This window comes from Notothenia coriiceps, unplaced genomic scaffold (genome assembly GCF_000735185.1).
Source record: "Notothenia coriiceps isolate Sejong01 unplaced genomic scaffold, NC01 NC01_scaffold00034565, whole genome shotgun sequence".
Lineage (NCBI taxonomy): Eukaryota > Metazoa > Chordata > Actinopteri > Perciformes > Nototheniidae > Notothenia > Notothenia coriiceps.
In genome coordinates, this window is record NW_011367266.1 from 96,653 (window position 1) to 112,179 (window position 15,527).

The 15,527-nt window shown below is 43.2% G+C and overlaps 1 protein-coding gene across 1 annotated transcript in view; it reads left to right on the top strand.

Moving 5' to 3' along the window:
* utrn (utrophin) overlaps positions 1-5,329 on the top strand; it is a gene marked incomplete at its 5' end in the record, with an annotated part of 48,459 nt that extends 43,130 nt beyond the window's left edge. The window contains 11 exons of the mRNA XM_010790799.1: positions 46-181; positions 696-845; positions 1,286-1,438; positions 1,547-1,648; positions 1,800-1,917; positions 2,416-2,633; positions 2,755-2,872; positions 3,109-3,314; positions 4,223-4,377; positions 4,494-4,711; positions 5,325-5,329. Of these exons, the coding sequence (XP_010789101.1) occupies positions 46-181; positions 696-845; positions 1,286-1,438; positions 1,547-1,648; positions 1,800-1,917; positions 2,416-2,633; positions 2,755-2,872; positions 3,109-3,314; positions 4,223-4,377; positions 4,494-4,711; positions 5,325-5,329 (1,579 nt within the window). The remainder of the gene's footprint in view (positions 1-45; positions 182-695; positions 846-1,285; positions 1,439-1,546; positions 1,649-1,799; positions 1,918-2,415; positions 2,634-2,754; positions 2,873-3,108; positions 3,315-4,222; positions 4,378-4,493; positions 4,712-5,324) is intronic.
* Positions 5,330-15,527: the final 10,198 nt, after the last annotated feature.

Here is a 15,527-nt window from a genome sequence, read left to right on the forward strand (position 1 = left end):
TGTGTGTGTGTGTGTGTGTGGGTGTGTGGGTGTGTGTGTGTGTAGGCTGGCTGGAGGAGACCAGGCCCTTTCAGACCTGCTGAGGAGACGTGAGGAGCTGTCTGTATGGTTGGAGCAGGCAGAAAACGCTGTCAGCTCTTTACCCATCACCGCTACTGACAACAACCTCAGAGAACTCAAGGTACAGGAAGACCCAAGACATGCTCATACTAGCAGGATTCATCGGAGCTTAGAGATTTCTATTTCTGATGCAGAGCTGGTAGTTTCAGCTCTGACTGTGTTTAACTTTGTTCTTTCTCCCTGTTCGCTTCACTGTACTCACGACTTGCTCTCTGTAACTCAATCACAAGCACAACCTGTCAAACCCAGTAAACATACACAGAGAGAAACTAACTCTCACATCTTTTGTTTTCTAAACAATGCAGCATTGTTGAAGAGACTACAGTCCCTCAGTTGTTTCTGCATTCATTCCTTCCTGAACCTCAGTAGCCTGACTTTCCCTCTGTGGAGACACATTGCCCAAAGTACAAAGAATGATGTTATGTTACTATATATTGAACAACTCGACACAATATTGTTGAGTTTCACAGTGTTACTTCTTAATATCACTTTGCTGATGTTACTCTTACTTGTCAATATGTCAACAAAGCAGTCCATCTTTGTGGAATAAGCAGTCAGTGTTTTTCCTCTTGCAGGCCATAGCAGAGGAGATGGACGCACAGAATGAACGTCTCGGATGGGTAAACAAGCACGCCCCTCAGATCCTCGCCAGTCCCAGCGTGAGCCTTCAGAGCAGAGACCAGCATGTCAGCAAACTGAGAGCCATTAACCTCAGCTGGAGCAGGGTGCAAACTTTTTATTATTTCATTATTCTGACTAGTCTTCCAAGCTTTTGTCTTCTGTGAAAAACACTGTAGTGTAGTCATATTTACTGGGTTTTTGCGTGTGTGTCCTGTTCACCCACCCCTACAATGGGGACCCAAAAGTATCATATAATCTTGCTAAAGCGCTTCTCACCAAACAAACAAATAAATAATTAAAAATACCATAATTGTTTTAAAATGTTTTCTGCTATTGAAAAAAAAAAAAAAATGTTTGCTGAGTTCAAACTGCGTACATAACAATAAAAGACTATACATAATTAACCAATCAGGATCAATTATTCAAGAAAGTCATGTAATAAAACATCGTAACAGCTACAACAAGTCTTGTCTTGCCTACTTTCTTTAGCTTTTTTCTGGAGTCTTTCACTCATTTTTCCAATTGTCTTTTCTTTCCCCTGCAGGTGACCCATGAGTTGTTGGACAAAGTGGGGGAGGTGGAGAACAACCTGCAAAGCCATGCTCAGTTCCAGGACCGGATGAACCGACTCACTGACTGGGTCGTCGTGACACATCAAACAATCATGACCAGAGGCCTGAGCTCCAGCCAAGCACAGGTATATCGTGTAAATAATATATTACAAAAAGCACATCTAACCGTACTTTAAATCTATTTTATCACAGACATAAAAGTTGTCCCTAAAAGAAGTTCTTACCTGCTGTAGGCTCTGGATGTGTCCATGAGGGACAGGAAGAAGGATCTGGAGGACCTGTTGGCTCATTCTATAGAGCTGCAGCGACGACAGCAGCTATCGCCACGCGAAAAAGTACCAGTTTCCATAGCAATATGATTTAATAAGGACATACAGCCAGTTTTAACATATAACTATACCATATTGCTTGTTAAAGGGCCACATGTACTTTTGCTGTTGTTTTTTCATTAATCATTCATTCCTGTCTATGTAATTATACGTAAAGATGAAGGTGGAGGAGCTGGCAGGTGATTGGAAAGCGTTGGACGGCCGACTGAGGGAAACTCTCCAGACGCCCGTCTCTCCGTGGACGCAGCACCATGTTGTCCAACACCAGCAGCTTGGTAAAATATCTAGAAATGGACTCGTTTAAATAAATGATTCTTCTCATTTCTGTATACGCATCTCAACATTTCAAATACATCAATGGAATAGAGATGGGGAAACAGAATCCAAATGAGTTATTAATCCTTTAATGAGACCGAGTACATTAGATATTGGATCATTACTCGGAGATGAGAAACTTATCAATATTGTATTAGAGGTAATAAGTGCTCAGGTGGCAGATTTGAAATTCCTCATTGCTTTGCATTAAACTGGTGCATTCAAATGTATGATGAAACCACAAATAAGTGACAAGCAAAAAAGGGGCTGCTGGTGTAACACTGAAGCAAACCCCAAGGCTTCATTCATCACGATTTAGTGTGATGTCACTTTCCTCTGAGAGCTATTTGACAGCGCCTTCTCCCTCGCTCCGACATCTTAAATGTTCATTGCATCATTTCCTTTTTAAAGAGACCCTATATGTCAACATTACTCGCCTCTTTTTGCTCCTGCTCCAGTGTCTTCGGTCCCTTCAGCTGTGCAGATGGCCAGCCTGGTGAGCGAGGACCCCCACCACCAAACCCCGCACACACCAGACAGCGTGGCGCCCACCGACCTCAACGAGACAGCCACCGAACTGGCAGACTGGCTTCTCCTCATCACACAGATGCTCAAGTCTAATATTGTCACTGTGGGGGACACAGATGAGATCAGGACCACTATGGGACGTCTTATGGTGAGAAAAGGGGAGCAGAGAAGATTCAATTATATGTTTTTGTATTTTTGAACAGAAAAGAGCCAAATGTAATCCTGTGAGCTATACACTTTGTCTGACAGTGTGTGTGGTTTTGTGTCAGGTAACAAAGAGTGACCTGGAACAGCGTCACCCCCAGCTAGAGGACATTTTCACTTTGGCCCAGAACATCAAAAACAAGACCTCTAATCTAGACGTCCGCACTTCCATCACTGAGAAATGTATGTATAAAGCAGGATGATCACAGTACAAAGCCATTGAACAGATACAAAAAAAATACATTAGCTGTTCCAATGACAAAATAAACAATGTCCTCAAAAAATAAAATACTGTATATTCTTAGTAGTGTTTACAATGTGTGCTTGTTTTTATCCAACACCAATTTGCTCTTCACTTCATAATTTGATGTTTAAAAGGTACCGCCATTCATTTCCTGTGTTTGTGTCTCTGTCTCAAGTGGAGAGGGTACGCAGCCAATGGGACAGCACTCAGCACGGTGTCGAGGCACGGCTCCAGCAGCTGGACAACATGATTGGCCACAGCAACCAGTGGGAGGAGCAGAGGAAGGAGGTGAACGCTCTGGTTGGACACAATGAAGGACGTTTCCACAACCTTCTCCAGCAGTCGGGTGATCCCCTGACCAAACAGCTTGCTGACAACAAGGTTAGGAGAGAAAGTCACTGCTTGCCTTTCCCTTCATGTCCTCTGTGTGTCTGTTCGTCCTCTGGTCATTTATTATGTTCTGTATCATTGTCATAGAGTATATTAGAAAAGATATACTCCTTACTTACTTCACTAATTGAGAGAAAATCGTATTCAAAACCAAACTTTGTAAAGTGTTAGAAGTCCTTTACCCAGATGTATAAGCCTGTGCAAGGTGGGCAATGATAAACCACCTCTCCGCAGTTTCACTTTGAACCTTAATAAGATCTGCACACCCACATCATCCATCATCTAAATTTGAGATGATGACTTGTCCGAGAGTTCCTTGAAACACAATCTGCCCCATGAGTGTGTCCAGCTCATTACAGGAACCAAACACTAGAGGGCAACTGAGTTTAACAGAACCCAGCAGGGCACAGCAGATACACACCTTTCTGTTCCTGGTCTGTGTGATCTTGTAATGATGAGTAATAATCCTTGTGAAATAGTGAAGTGCACCTTATTGTTAAAGGAATACGAGCCTGGTGACTTATCTGCTAATGCTTAATTTAAAAATAATAATAGGGCCTCATGAATAACAGTTGGGTCTTATGTTACCTACTTGATTAAGTAGAGGTTAAAATAACAAAGTCACATTGCTGAGCAGGAGAATAACAAATGTCTTTGTTTTATTATTAACTGAAGTTAATTTAAAATGTTGGATAGGTCATTAATTATCTTGCAGAGTAACATGTCTAACTTAAGCTGATACCAAGCCAACACACTGTCAATATCAGAGAATGTCAATTAATAATTTAAGAAAGTAATGCGAACAGTGCCCTTGACAGTGACACATAATGGTTGAGTCACATTTGCCACATTTTCAGTGTTGTAATTATCCTAATGCCACCGTGTTGGCTGTTTCTCAGGCATTCCTCCAAGACCTGGGCCGAGGCCAACCTACAGTTGTGGCGTTCAACGAACTGTCCAATCATCTTTTGCGGGAATATTCTACCGACGACACCAGGAGGATCAAGGAAGTCTCAGATAAGCACAACGCAGTCTGGAACAGCATCAACAACAGGTGCACACATACTCACCTGTCTACCTTTACGCTTGCATTGTTTGACCTGAGTGGCTGATATCATCGCTAGCATTCAATCATATACTCAGTAAGTGCTTTTTATAATTGATTGGCAGAGCCAGTGACCGCCACGCCCATCTGGACAGTCAACTGAAGGGCCTGCAGGTGTCCCTCAGGGAGCTCGAGACCTTCCTCAAATGGCTCCCGGAGGCAGAGACCACAGTCAACGTTCTGGCCGACGCCTCCCAGAGAGAAGACCTGTCGCAGGACTCCGCCCATACGAAGGAGCTGAGGCGACAACTGGAGGTAGGGGCTGCAAATGAAAAGAGAATCGGTGTGTGTGTGTGTGAGGAATCCACTAGCCTATTATCTCGGTGTCATCCCTCATTAATTTATCCTTACCGATAGCACTGAGGTGGATGTGTGTGTGAAGGTCTATCCGTGTGTAAGCGGCCGGTTTAAGGTTTGTGAATGAGAGGGCATACAGAGGGCGTGTGAGTGCTTGTATGCATTGAGTGCTGCTCATTGATCCACTTGTCCTATGCTGCTTAGGAATTCTGTCTGTGTGTGTGTGTGTGTGTGTGTGTGTGTGTGTGTGTGTGTGTGTGTGTGTGTGTGTGTGTGTCCTCGCCCTGGCTTGTCATTTACTCAGACCTTCCCTCAGCGATCTGTTGACACACATCATCTTATGCTTTATGTAACGTTTTAATCCCAAAAACGCTTCACCCCCCCACCTTTCGACAGATAAATCTGGCAGTTATAATCTTTTTATTTCCTTCATCCTAGTGAAGTTGAACTGTCTTTTTTAAAATGCAGACCCTGTCAGTCTTGTGTTATCTCTCTTAGATTGTACACCGAGGGGCTGTCATTTGCACAATCTTCTTTTGTTCAGCATTGTGAAAGGTTTGGTATTCCTGTGTGAGTCCAAGCTTCCTGTTGCTCTTCAGATTAATCCTTGTGCCTGAGAACCCGCTGCAATGTCGAACATCTTTTAGAAAGCTCGAATCCAGTAATAACATTCTTGGTTTTGCCGTCTTGAATGCCACAGTGCTATCATTCCCATTTCCAGTGTCCAATTATTTAAAAGCAGGCCAAGGTTATAGAGTTGCCACAAAGATTTCTGAGGATTCATTAACTTGCTGTAGACGTGGGACTCAGAGACTTTTGCAGCTCTATCTTAAGCCTGGGCTGGATTTCGTCTTCCACAATTGTGAGCTTTGGGGAAAAATCCATAATATTGTAACATTTATCGGCCCGTAACAGTAATCTATATTTGTTGTATTGACACACTCATTCATCGCTTTCAATATTTTAAAGGACGCAAGTGTACTATTTAATTGTATTCCTAAAAAGTATTTCAAAGTCATCATCATGTCAAGAGTGGAAAATGAGGTTGTTCATTGCCCACTGTCTTCATTGTTATCCAGTGTTTTCCCTCTCATTTCCATGTCTCTGTCCGTTGGAGTCGAGAGTGATGGGTGGCTCTTGTGTCTAGAACGTAGGATAATAAAACAACCTTTGAGCCTTTGAGGACATGTGTTGATAGAGAGCTTTCTCTCAAACCCTTTTATTAACTCACAATGACTGCTGTGCCACTGAGTTTCAGGTTACTTTAATCACATACTTTGGCCACAGGCCATTGTCAATCTGAATGCTTTTTTAATATTAAGCTCACAGTTGTGGTTAGGAGCAATGAGGAATACAAATGTGACACATTAACTGCAATCTCCTGAAAACCGTCTTAATGGATATTGAACAAAGCTCATCTGACACACTTGATGCACTGATGAAATACTCAAGCCAATACATTCCCAACTCTTTCAAAAATGGCACAGTGGTGTTATAACCTGTATCTAGATAAGAACATTGATACCCTTCGGTTGTTTTCAACTTCAAACCAAGCTAGCTGTTTCCCTTTGCTACCCACTCTTTATGCTAAGCTAAGCTAAGCTAATTGAATACCCTCCTTGCTCTAGCTAAATGTTTACCATAGACACAATTAAATGAAAGTGCTCTTAAGCTGTTCTTCAACTGTCAGCAAGAAATGGAATTATCATATTATTGAAATATAAATATTTCAATAATATGCTTTTGCTTAAAAACTGTGTTTAATGGACACTCAAACTCTGTTATACTGTTACACTATCTTGGCATTAGTGTAACAGCTGGGCAACAGGGATACAATCCTCTTTTATGGTATATGTAATTGTATGCATCATCTGTAGTACATTGTGGTATGGTTTATTTCCTGGAACAAATACAGCAAACCATGTTTAAATCCTATCTTGTCCTAAAGCAGTCCGTCCTGCTTATTAATGAGCAGCATTGTATTTAACGGTCCAATACAGCGAGAGACATTAAAGAGATAATTACCTCTGGCTATTTTTAGCATCTCATTTGACATAATATTGAAACGGCTTGCTCACACTGGAGCTGGTATGTGTCGTATGTTTTTGATTTCTTCCCTCCATCACGACACCACATGATGGAAGGTGTATCTATAATGGGATCAGCGAAGAAGTGCATAGGTGCACACAGATGAAGCTGCATATGGAGCTCCATTAACTGGTTTGGCGGTCGGAAATACAATTATGTGTGTGTGTGTTTGTTTGTGTGTGTTTTGACCTTAGCAAAGTGAGCAGCAGAGACATAAAGTGCATGCCTGCTACGACCTCTTGGTTAAAACCTTAATCTGAATGCCATTAAGACTGAGCCAAAAAAACACTCAGTGCACCTTCTAATTCCCCGTGAAGCAGGGTGGATACTGTGGAATGACTGGAATGGACGCCGTATCCAGTTAAACCTTTCCACACAGACCTCTTCAATAAGCCCATCATGATCCCCTCTCCTAGAGACTGTGTGTTTATCTGTGTCGGTAAATGATGATTACTCTAGCTGGCTGCGTAGGTAAGCTGCATGTTGGTTTAAAGGAATGTGTTCTCATCTTTCCTCTGTGCCTCAGTCTCCCTTCATCTGTGCAAAGAGACAAGGCAAGCAGGGGGCAAGTACTGTAATGCATCCTGTGGTGCTACACAAACAACAGCATTTGTGTATGTGGGTCAGTTTGTCCTCTTCTTAAATGCATGATGGTTACGAGAGAGCGACGGTGTGAAGCTAGGCAGATGTTTTCAGCCTGACTCTAAATAGCTGCTGTTTCTCTTGTGGTTAGCAGAAAGAGAGGTGTTTTTAAATTCAAGTGAAAGAGTCATAGACGGCATACATAGCTTTTAAAATACCCAGTGTGAGTAATGCTGTATGGTCAGTGGCTGAGCGTCTGCCTTATGATAATCTCTGCTGATTGTGCAACTATCTCTCCGTTTGATCTCCCGCCTCTTGATGTCCTATCTTTCGGTAAGCGTGCGCTAAGAGATTTAAAACAGAACCATTTTTCAAACGGATAAAAGATGCTTAAAAGCCTTTTATCCTCTCTTGACCGTACCCTCCTACCTTCTCTCCTCGTGCACCACTTTACTCCCACTTTTGCAGTTTGTCATCTTTTACCTGGAGCTTTCCTAGAACAAATGCTTTCACTATAGTTTAGAATTTCATCAGATCTTTTCTAATACAGTCCCTGAGCTTTTTCTTCAACCATGTGAATGTCATGTTTCTCCAAGTGCTCCAACTGTCACTCACTAACATTGCGAGGCAGAACGTGAATGAGTGATGTGCTTCCAGGAACCCTGGACTGTAGAAATAACTCCTCCCTCTCCTTAACTCTATTGTGTGTGTGTTTGCATCTCATTTATTCACTCGCTTATTCCCTCTCTCTCTTTTTCCTCCATCTCTTTCTCTCTTTGTCTGCCTCCCGTTCATTGATCTGTAGGTTTGCTTGCGTAATGTCGTTGTGCCTTCAGAGGCAGTGTTTGTCATCTCTTACACCGCTGCTTTTTATTTGTCTGTCTCTTTCTGTCTCTCTCTCTCCCTCTCTCTTTCTGTGCTAAAAGGAGCTCTCCCTCTCTCTCCCTCTCTGTCTCTCTCCGGATCAGCGGCAGTAAAAAGTGAACCGCGTACGATCAGCTTCTCCACTCGTCCAGCGCAACACTCCTTTACCCCCTACGTGCCGGCACTTTCCACTCTTCCCTCAGAGTTGATTTTTCTCTTTTCTCCTCCTCCTTCTTCTTTCTTCATTTCCTTTTGTCCTCGTCACCCTACTCTGACTCTGCAGGGTGCCGTCACAAGTGTTTTGTTTGAATGTCTTCTGGCTCCGCAATCGGGTGCGCGTGTGAATGTCCGCGTGGAGGAGAAAGTGAGTGTCTCGTCCTGTCCTGCTTGCATCATCGTGTGTGTGTGTGTGTGAGAGAGTGTGTGCATGCTGAGAGGGACTGTTTATAAAGAGAGAGAGGGAGAGAGATAACTCTGGCTGCACTCTGTGTAGTGCGCGTATTTGACGAAACATGGGGGCATGCTGAGCTGTGTATGCTTGCGAGTGTGTGTGTTTTTTTTCTTCTGTGTGTGTGTGTGCATGTGTGTGTGTGTGTGTGCACATCACATCAGCTTGGCTGGGGTCTGGTCGGCTGGCTAGGGAAAGAGAGAGGGAGAGGGAGAACAATATGAGCGGGGTAGGGCAGTGCTAGCATGCGGACCAAAAGCAGGCTGCTGCAGAGTTGTAGCAGTCTTAGGATGATGGCCATGGTCCGGACATCCCTCCAGAAAGTGGTGGTCTTCCTACACAGGCTCCAGAGGATGGCCATCTCCTCGCCGCGCTACCACAAACTTTGCAAGGTACGTGGACTCCCGGACAGAGAGAGAGAGAGAGAGAGTGGGCTGGAGGACTGTTTTTTGTTTTTTTACTACATTTAATTGAGATAAGTTTGAAGCTTGTGTAGCTGATTATTGTTTTTTTTTTTTTTCTCTGCTCTCCAAACTTGCTTGAGGTTTTAAGATGTGTTCTTTAGAGATGCTGTTACTAATGCAGAGGCGGTTTATGTTGGTGTATGCCTACAGTATCAGCAGGTATCCATAAAGTTTTCCCTCGCTATGTGTGTATTGTTTGTCAATGTCAATGTCACAAATCAGGAGTGGCAAGTTCTCTATCTTTCGGTAGTTTCTCCTTTATTTTTAGCATTTCTATTCATGAGTCATTTAGTTATCAAGACATTCTGTTCCAGGAGATGTTTTTTTCGGGAGTCTGTCACCTCCACAAAATGTCGCTTGAATAAATAAATAAATAAATAAATAAATATACTGCCGTGACTTTAGGACTTTTTGAACTTTTGCAAATCAGACTGTGTGTGTGTGTGTGTGTGTGTGTGTGTGTGTGTGTGTGTGTGTGTGTGTGTGTGTGTGTGTGGTTCTTGAATGAGCATACAGTCAGTCTGTATTTTTGCGGTTTGTCCGAGGCATCCTGACAGTAGATATCGTGAGATAACTCATGTTCCTCAGCAGTCAGATGATTGATGAGACAGTTAACTCTACAATGGATGTAATGAACATTTATCTCTGTTAATTGAAGTCATTAGCTGACTTTCTTATGGCGAACGCATTGTAAATGCTAAAATCACACGCTGCTGAACATGGTGCAGTGTATTGTGTTCCTGATGAAGTTACAGCTGTTTGTCAGCTTTGTCGATTTAACCTTAGAGCAAACGATTTCTGCTGTGTGCTGGACTTGTTGTCATTTTCTCTCTGTTGATCATTATTGATCTTGGATCTTCATTGCTCTCCCTCTTGCCTTGCACAACACTGACCCCCTCTCAGGCAGAGGGCACCAGCTGTTGAGATTTGACAGTGTGAGAGACTAATGCATCCGACCAGTTTCTGATAACTTGCCAGCTCCAATCATGTTCCAACAGACATGTGGTGGCTCAACTTAATCCATCCTTAATCCATGAAGCCATCACTCTTTGGTGCTCCATCCTTGTATCTGCTGCCTGTGTTTGGTTGTTTGTCAGTCTATCCTTGTCATATTGCCCATTGGTGGTCACGGTTAAATTCAATTTCTTTATTTTACAGGATTTGATTACATCTCGTGTTTTTTTACAAAATAAATAGAGGGATGGCACAAGTATAAGACTTGGGGGAAATGCAGTGCGAGAGAAGGCAATACACAGAGCATTAGCCCCAATATTTTTCCTGCTCTTCCTCAGAAACAAGCAAAACATCAACAAGATAAATAACTGCTTCTTTACCAAATTCTGGGGAAAACGATTGAAAGCAGACCATTCCTGCAGCCTGTACAGTGTCTGCACAATCAACACTTGCATTTTCTTGCATTGTAAACTTATTTGACTCTGGAATGGAATATCTTATTTTGCTCCGTTCAGCATCCTTAGGGGCCTTCCTGAATTGCATTCCTACCAGTGGGAAGCATCCGTCATTCTCCACTCGATTACCCTCCCCTGGGTTGCATCAGTCATTCCAGCATCGTTTGGCCTTCCCTTGGGGGGAATCAGTAATGCCGGACTTGCCCTGCCTCCCTGGGGTGCGCTCACTGGCTGCCAGACTGGAACAGTGACTTCTGGGTGATGGATTTGCTCGGGGCTCACCCTCTGGGGTCTAGTCTTTCTATCTGCTTCAGGACAGTGCCTGTACTAAAACAGCCCACCTGGCTGATGCGTGATAATATAAACAAACTTGTGGCCCTTTTTTTTAAGCAGATAATATAGATTTTTTTCAAAATATAACCACTTCAACTACTGTCAATAACATTCAGATTTCACACTGTTCCTTATTTTCCAGGGGAATATGCTTTATTCATACCATGCTGTAGCTGATGGAAAATCTGCATATAAATAATATACAGCTGGTCCGTCTGACCACCTCAACATTCTGTGACATGTCGGTTATATATTAAATGCAGGCTGTATTTTACTCTTGGCAGTCAAATGAAGCTGTAAAACCAAGCTTATCTTCCAAAAACTGATTGGATTCCATCATATTGGTCCTCACTATGTCTTAACAGTGGCTCTCACCAAGCCATGAAGGACGTGAACTTCATCTAGTCCCCTGAGTAATAACCATTTAGTCATGTCTTTTTTGTTAATCCCGCGCCACTGGAAGCTTTTGGGTGTTTGCATGCCCTTTGAACAGCACCCATTATGTTGATGCATAGTACTGAGCTTTGCAGTCTTTGCAAGCAGAAGCCATTTAATTTCAATGTTTTTTTCAAATTGCGTCTATTATTTCGTACGTAAATGGTTTTCTGGTCCCACTTTACCAATTCAAAGCACTAATGTTTAATGAGCTTGTCGGCTATTTGGGATTTTGTACGTCTATACAGTGCTCTCCAGGGCTTTGTTTATGTTTACGGGTATATGGTGTATTCATCCACAAACCGAATGGCACTCGCTTCCATTAAAGACGGCATTGAAAAGCCTCAAGTATAAATGTGAATCATTGTAAGATCCTGATTATTTCTGTTCAGCTTGCTTTAGATTTGCGTCCTTCTTCTCAAGTGTCCTTTACATTGAGTGGATTCTTGTGACATGAGTAGTTAACTAGTATAGAGTAGCATGCCTGCTTAGCTTATACTGAGGCATAGAGAGAGCCCGGGCAGATCTTTTCATCTCCTCACTTTTTCTCTGCTCTCTCTCTCTGTGTGTAATCACTAGCTGAGCATTGGCTGAAGGGCCTGCCTCCCTCCTGAGGAGTGTCCTCCTGCTCTCATTACTGTGGCATTGGCTACTACTGTGTGTGTTTGTGTGTGTGTGTGTTTTTCCAGGCAAAACCCACTTTAGAAACAGCCCTAAAGCATTCACGGTGTGTAGTCATGCCTTCAGTTCCCATTGTTTTTCTGGCATATACTTTGGCCTTTGGGCTCCACACTCCATTCACCTGTGCTTATGGCTCACTGCTACCCCATGAAAGGTGACTCGGGCACGGAGCCCAGCTGTCTGACCCCCCCGTCCTTGAGCTCCATCGGGGTCCTTTGGGTTATTAGTAAGTGTTAGCATTCGCAGTAAGAGCCTCATGTGCAGGCTGATGACCCCCCCCCCCCCCTCTTCCCTCTGTCACCTGGCTGCCTCTCAAATCACAGATCTTTTGTTTCATGCATGCTTAAACACATTAAGTTAATAGACACACATGCCCACAGTTCATTCTGTTGTATTTCGCATTAAGACACACACACTGCATTTGCACATTTATTCACTCAACCAAAAGTATACACAGTCACACACACACTTAATATGCCGCTAGCCTGAGTGATGAGTCACAGGCGGGAGAATTATATGGTAACAAATTATTAAAAACAGATCATTCTAATTCATCAAAATGGTATTGCGAGAGAGTATAGACAATAAAAGAAAATGAAGTCTGGATTCTGCTCCTAATCAACATTACATGTAAATCACCACGGATAGAAGTCCTATTGACAGTAGTGGTGATTTGAAAAAGCACTTAAATCAGTGATACAGCCTGGAGTTAAGCTGCTCTCCTGTTCTCAATTGCCGTTGATGCAGCAAGTGAGAGTTCGATTAGGAGGAGATGAGGAGAAATTCACCAAGTGATTGACAATTGCCATCCTGGGATTGGATGAAAATGTAATCAACTTCATTTTATATAATGACATGCATATAAATGGAAAAGAAAACCCTTCAACCTGCCTACCTCTCTCTCCCGCTTTCCCACATCCAGTAAACACATTTATCGAGCCAGTATTTCATGTGTGCGCTGAGTTTGTGTCTCTGTGCACTACAGCGATGGAGTTTGTGCACACACTTCCATTAGGGGCTTTCAGGCAGATCCCAACAGCAGGCCCAACCTGCTAATGCATGTGCGGTTTATGGTCAGATGGACTTTATAGTGCTGGAAAAGCTTTACCTCCACCTAGCCTCTCAACATGTGATGGTCAGAGTAAACAACAGATTGAAGAAGAGAGGAAAGGAGGGAGAGAAAGACCTGAAGCTACCCATGGAGAATTACATAACATGTGGTTAATGGAGGAGTTGCTGTTTTTTACCTTGAAAAGTGAAGCACCTCGTCGCCCAGAGCCTAAACTATAATTGTCTAAAATTATGAAAATTAGTAGAGAAGAACAACCCATCCCTTGAGGGGAAAATTACATTTAAAAAAAAAATCTACATTTTCTTTGTTGTTATGGACATTAAATACACACATACAGAAACAGGACCTGTACACATGTATGCCCTGAAATAAACATGCATTAATGGAGATGTGTCAGAGTGAGGAGGCTGCCATGGTTAGGTGCCCAGAGGAGTTTGGTGTTCAGTGCCTTGCTCAAAGAAACCTCGACACGGCCCAGGAGGTAAGAGCAAGCAATAAAGCAACAAGACAAAGCAATTAATGCTCACTTCCAGTACCGTACTTTACACTTGATGCTTCACACACAATTTCAGGTGTGTACTAAACGGAAATGAACTCAAGCTCAATACCCAGCTGCACTGGAAGACTTGTTTGATTTTGGCCAGCTGAGTCAGCCAGAAGTCTCCCTTGACTTCATGATCGATGGCCGGCCCAGACTTCCTACACCGGATCACACCAACAGAGACGGGATAGAGATTATGCTGTCCCACAGGCTCAGTGAACTAAAGGTACACACCACTTTGCAACTGCCCCCGTTTTTTTCTCTCCTTCATGTCACCACCATCTATCCCTCTAGAGCAGGATTGCTGTAATAGAAATGTTAAAAGTACTGACAGATTTCCAGAGACAAATATGAACAGAGAGAGAAAAAGGGAACATATTGACCTGGAGGCAGCAGGCGGTCAGTTTAAAGTCTCTCTGACCTGCCAGCTCTCCCTCACCCTCCCTTTCGTCTCCCACACTGTTTGCCACACCGAATCAGGGGGCGACCTAAGTGGGGGGAATAAAATAAGGGGCACAATCATTTTTCCTTGGCTGCTCCATCTACTCCTGGCCTGACAATCACTCTGAGAGACATGGCCTGAGCTCTGCACCCTGCCGGTATCCCCCCCCTGCCAATATCTATGGTAAGCACACAAACTCAGTGCTGACTCACCGTCCATATTGTGTTTTTCTCTGTGTGTATTCAGAACGTCTGTACCTCTGTGGTGCTGACAAATATCGCAAGTTTCAGATGATTGTGTGTAATCCTGGCTCCGACACACTCACTCACATAGTGGCCCACTCAATCAGCCTCACACAGAAAATCAATAGCATAGAATAAAACAGGAGAGAATCGACCCAATTATTATTATTATGTAGATTACACGAAGAAATCATATTTTTCCGTTGTTTCCTCTTTTCTCCTTTATTCGTCCTGCCCTTTACCCACCTTTACTTGCACACTAATTGGTTCTCCTTTATGTTCTTCTACCTGCTGGCCATTGTCCCTCTCCTGTCAAGGGTAATTAATTACTTAAAAAAAGAAGCGGCACATTTGCTGGAAGATAACGTTGGTGTGCTCCTTCAACGTCTCAGTGGTTTTGGGGTTTTATGTCTGCGATGCACTGAGCCAAAACGATTTTGGATTTCCTTCTGCTCTGTGGAAGGTTCAATTTCACTGTTTAAGTCACATCTGAGGAAGGGTCTCCGCTGTCATCCTGTTTCTGAATGCTGCCCTTTTTGTGGAGAAAACCATCTCTTTGATCAATTAAACAACCTCCAGCACTCTTTGTGCAATCAGTAGATTTCACTAAGCAAGCTTTTCCTTCGAGCCGAACAGTACGAGGCCACACTCCTCTCTCGCTCTACCTGCCTTCTTCCCCTTCTGTCATCACTCCTCCCAGTACCAATTTCCCTAATACCACCCCTCAGTAAGCCAGCAAGTTAGCATATGCTTCGGCTCATATCCTCGTCTTTCCATTTATGCCATCATCTGCTCTTCGCATGCCACTCCTAAATCATTCATGCTCTCCCTCTTTTCCCACCATCCCTTCTAAAACCTTCTTCCCATTTCCTCCTCAAGTCTTAGACAGATGGCTTACATGCTATTTGAGCATGCCTCCATGTCACGCTTATGAAGCAGATCATTACATGCTGCTAAAACATTGATCAAATGCTTCCTCTGACACGGCACCATCTAACTATGCAGGGTCCGATCCTTGAGGGGCCACTTTCCATTACAGGAACTACTACCACTCACGCATTGTGATTCCCCTTAGGGCTCAACGTTAAGTGTGTGTGTGTTTTGGAGTGTTTCTGCTGCATAGAGCTTTCTTTGTATGTCTGCTTTTTTAAAAGTAATTATTCTGAATGTTGCAATGAAAAAACAGTTTAGCAGCATCTTT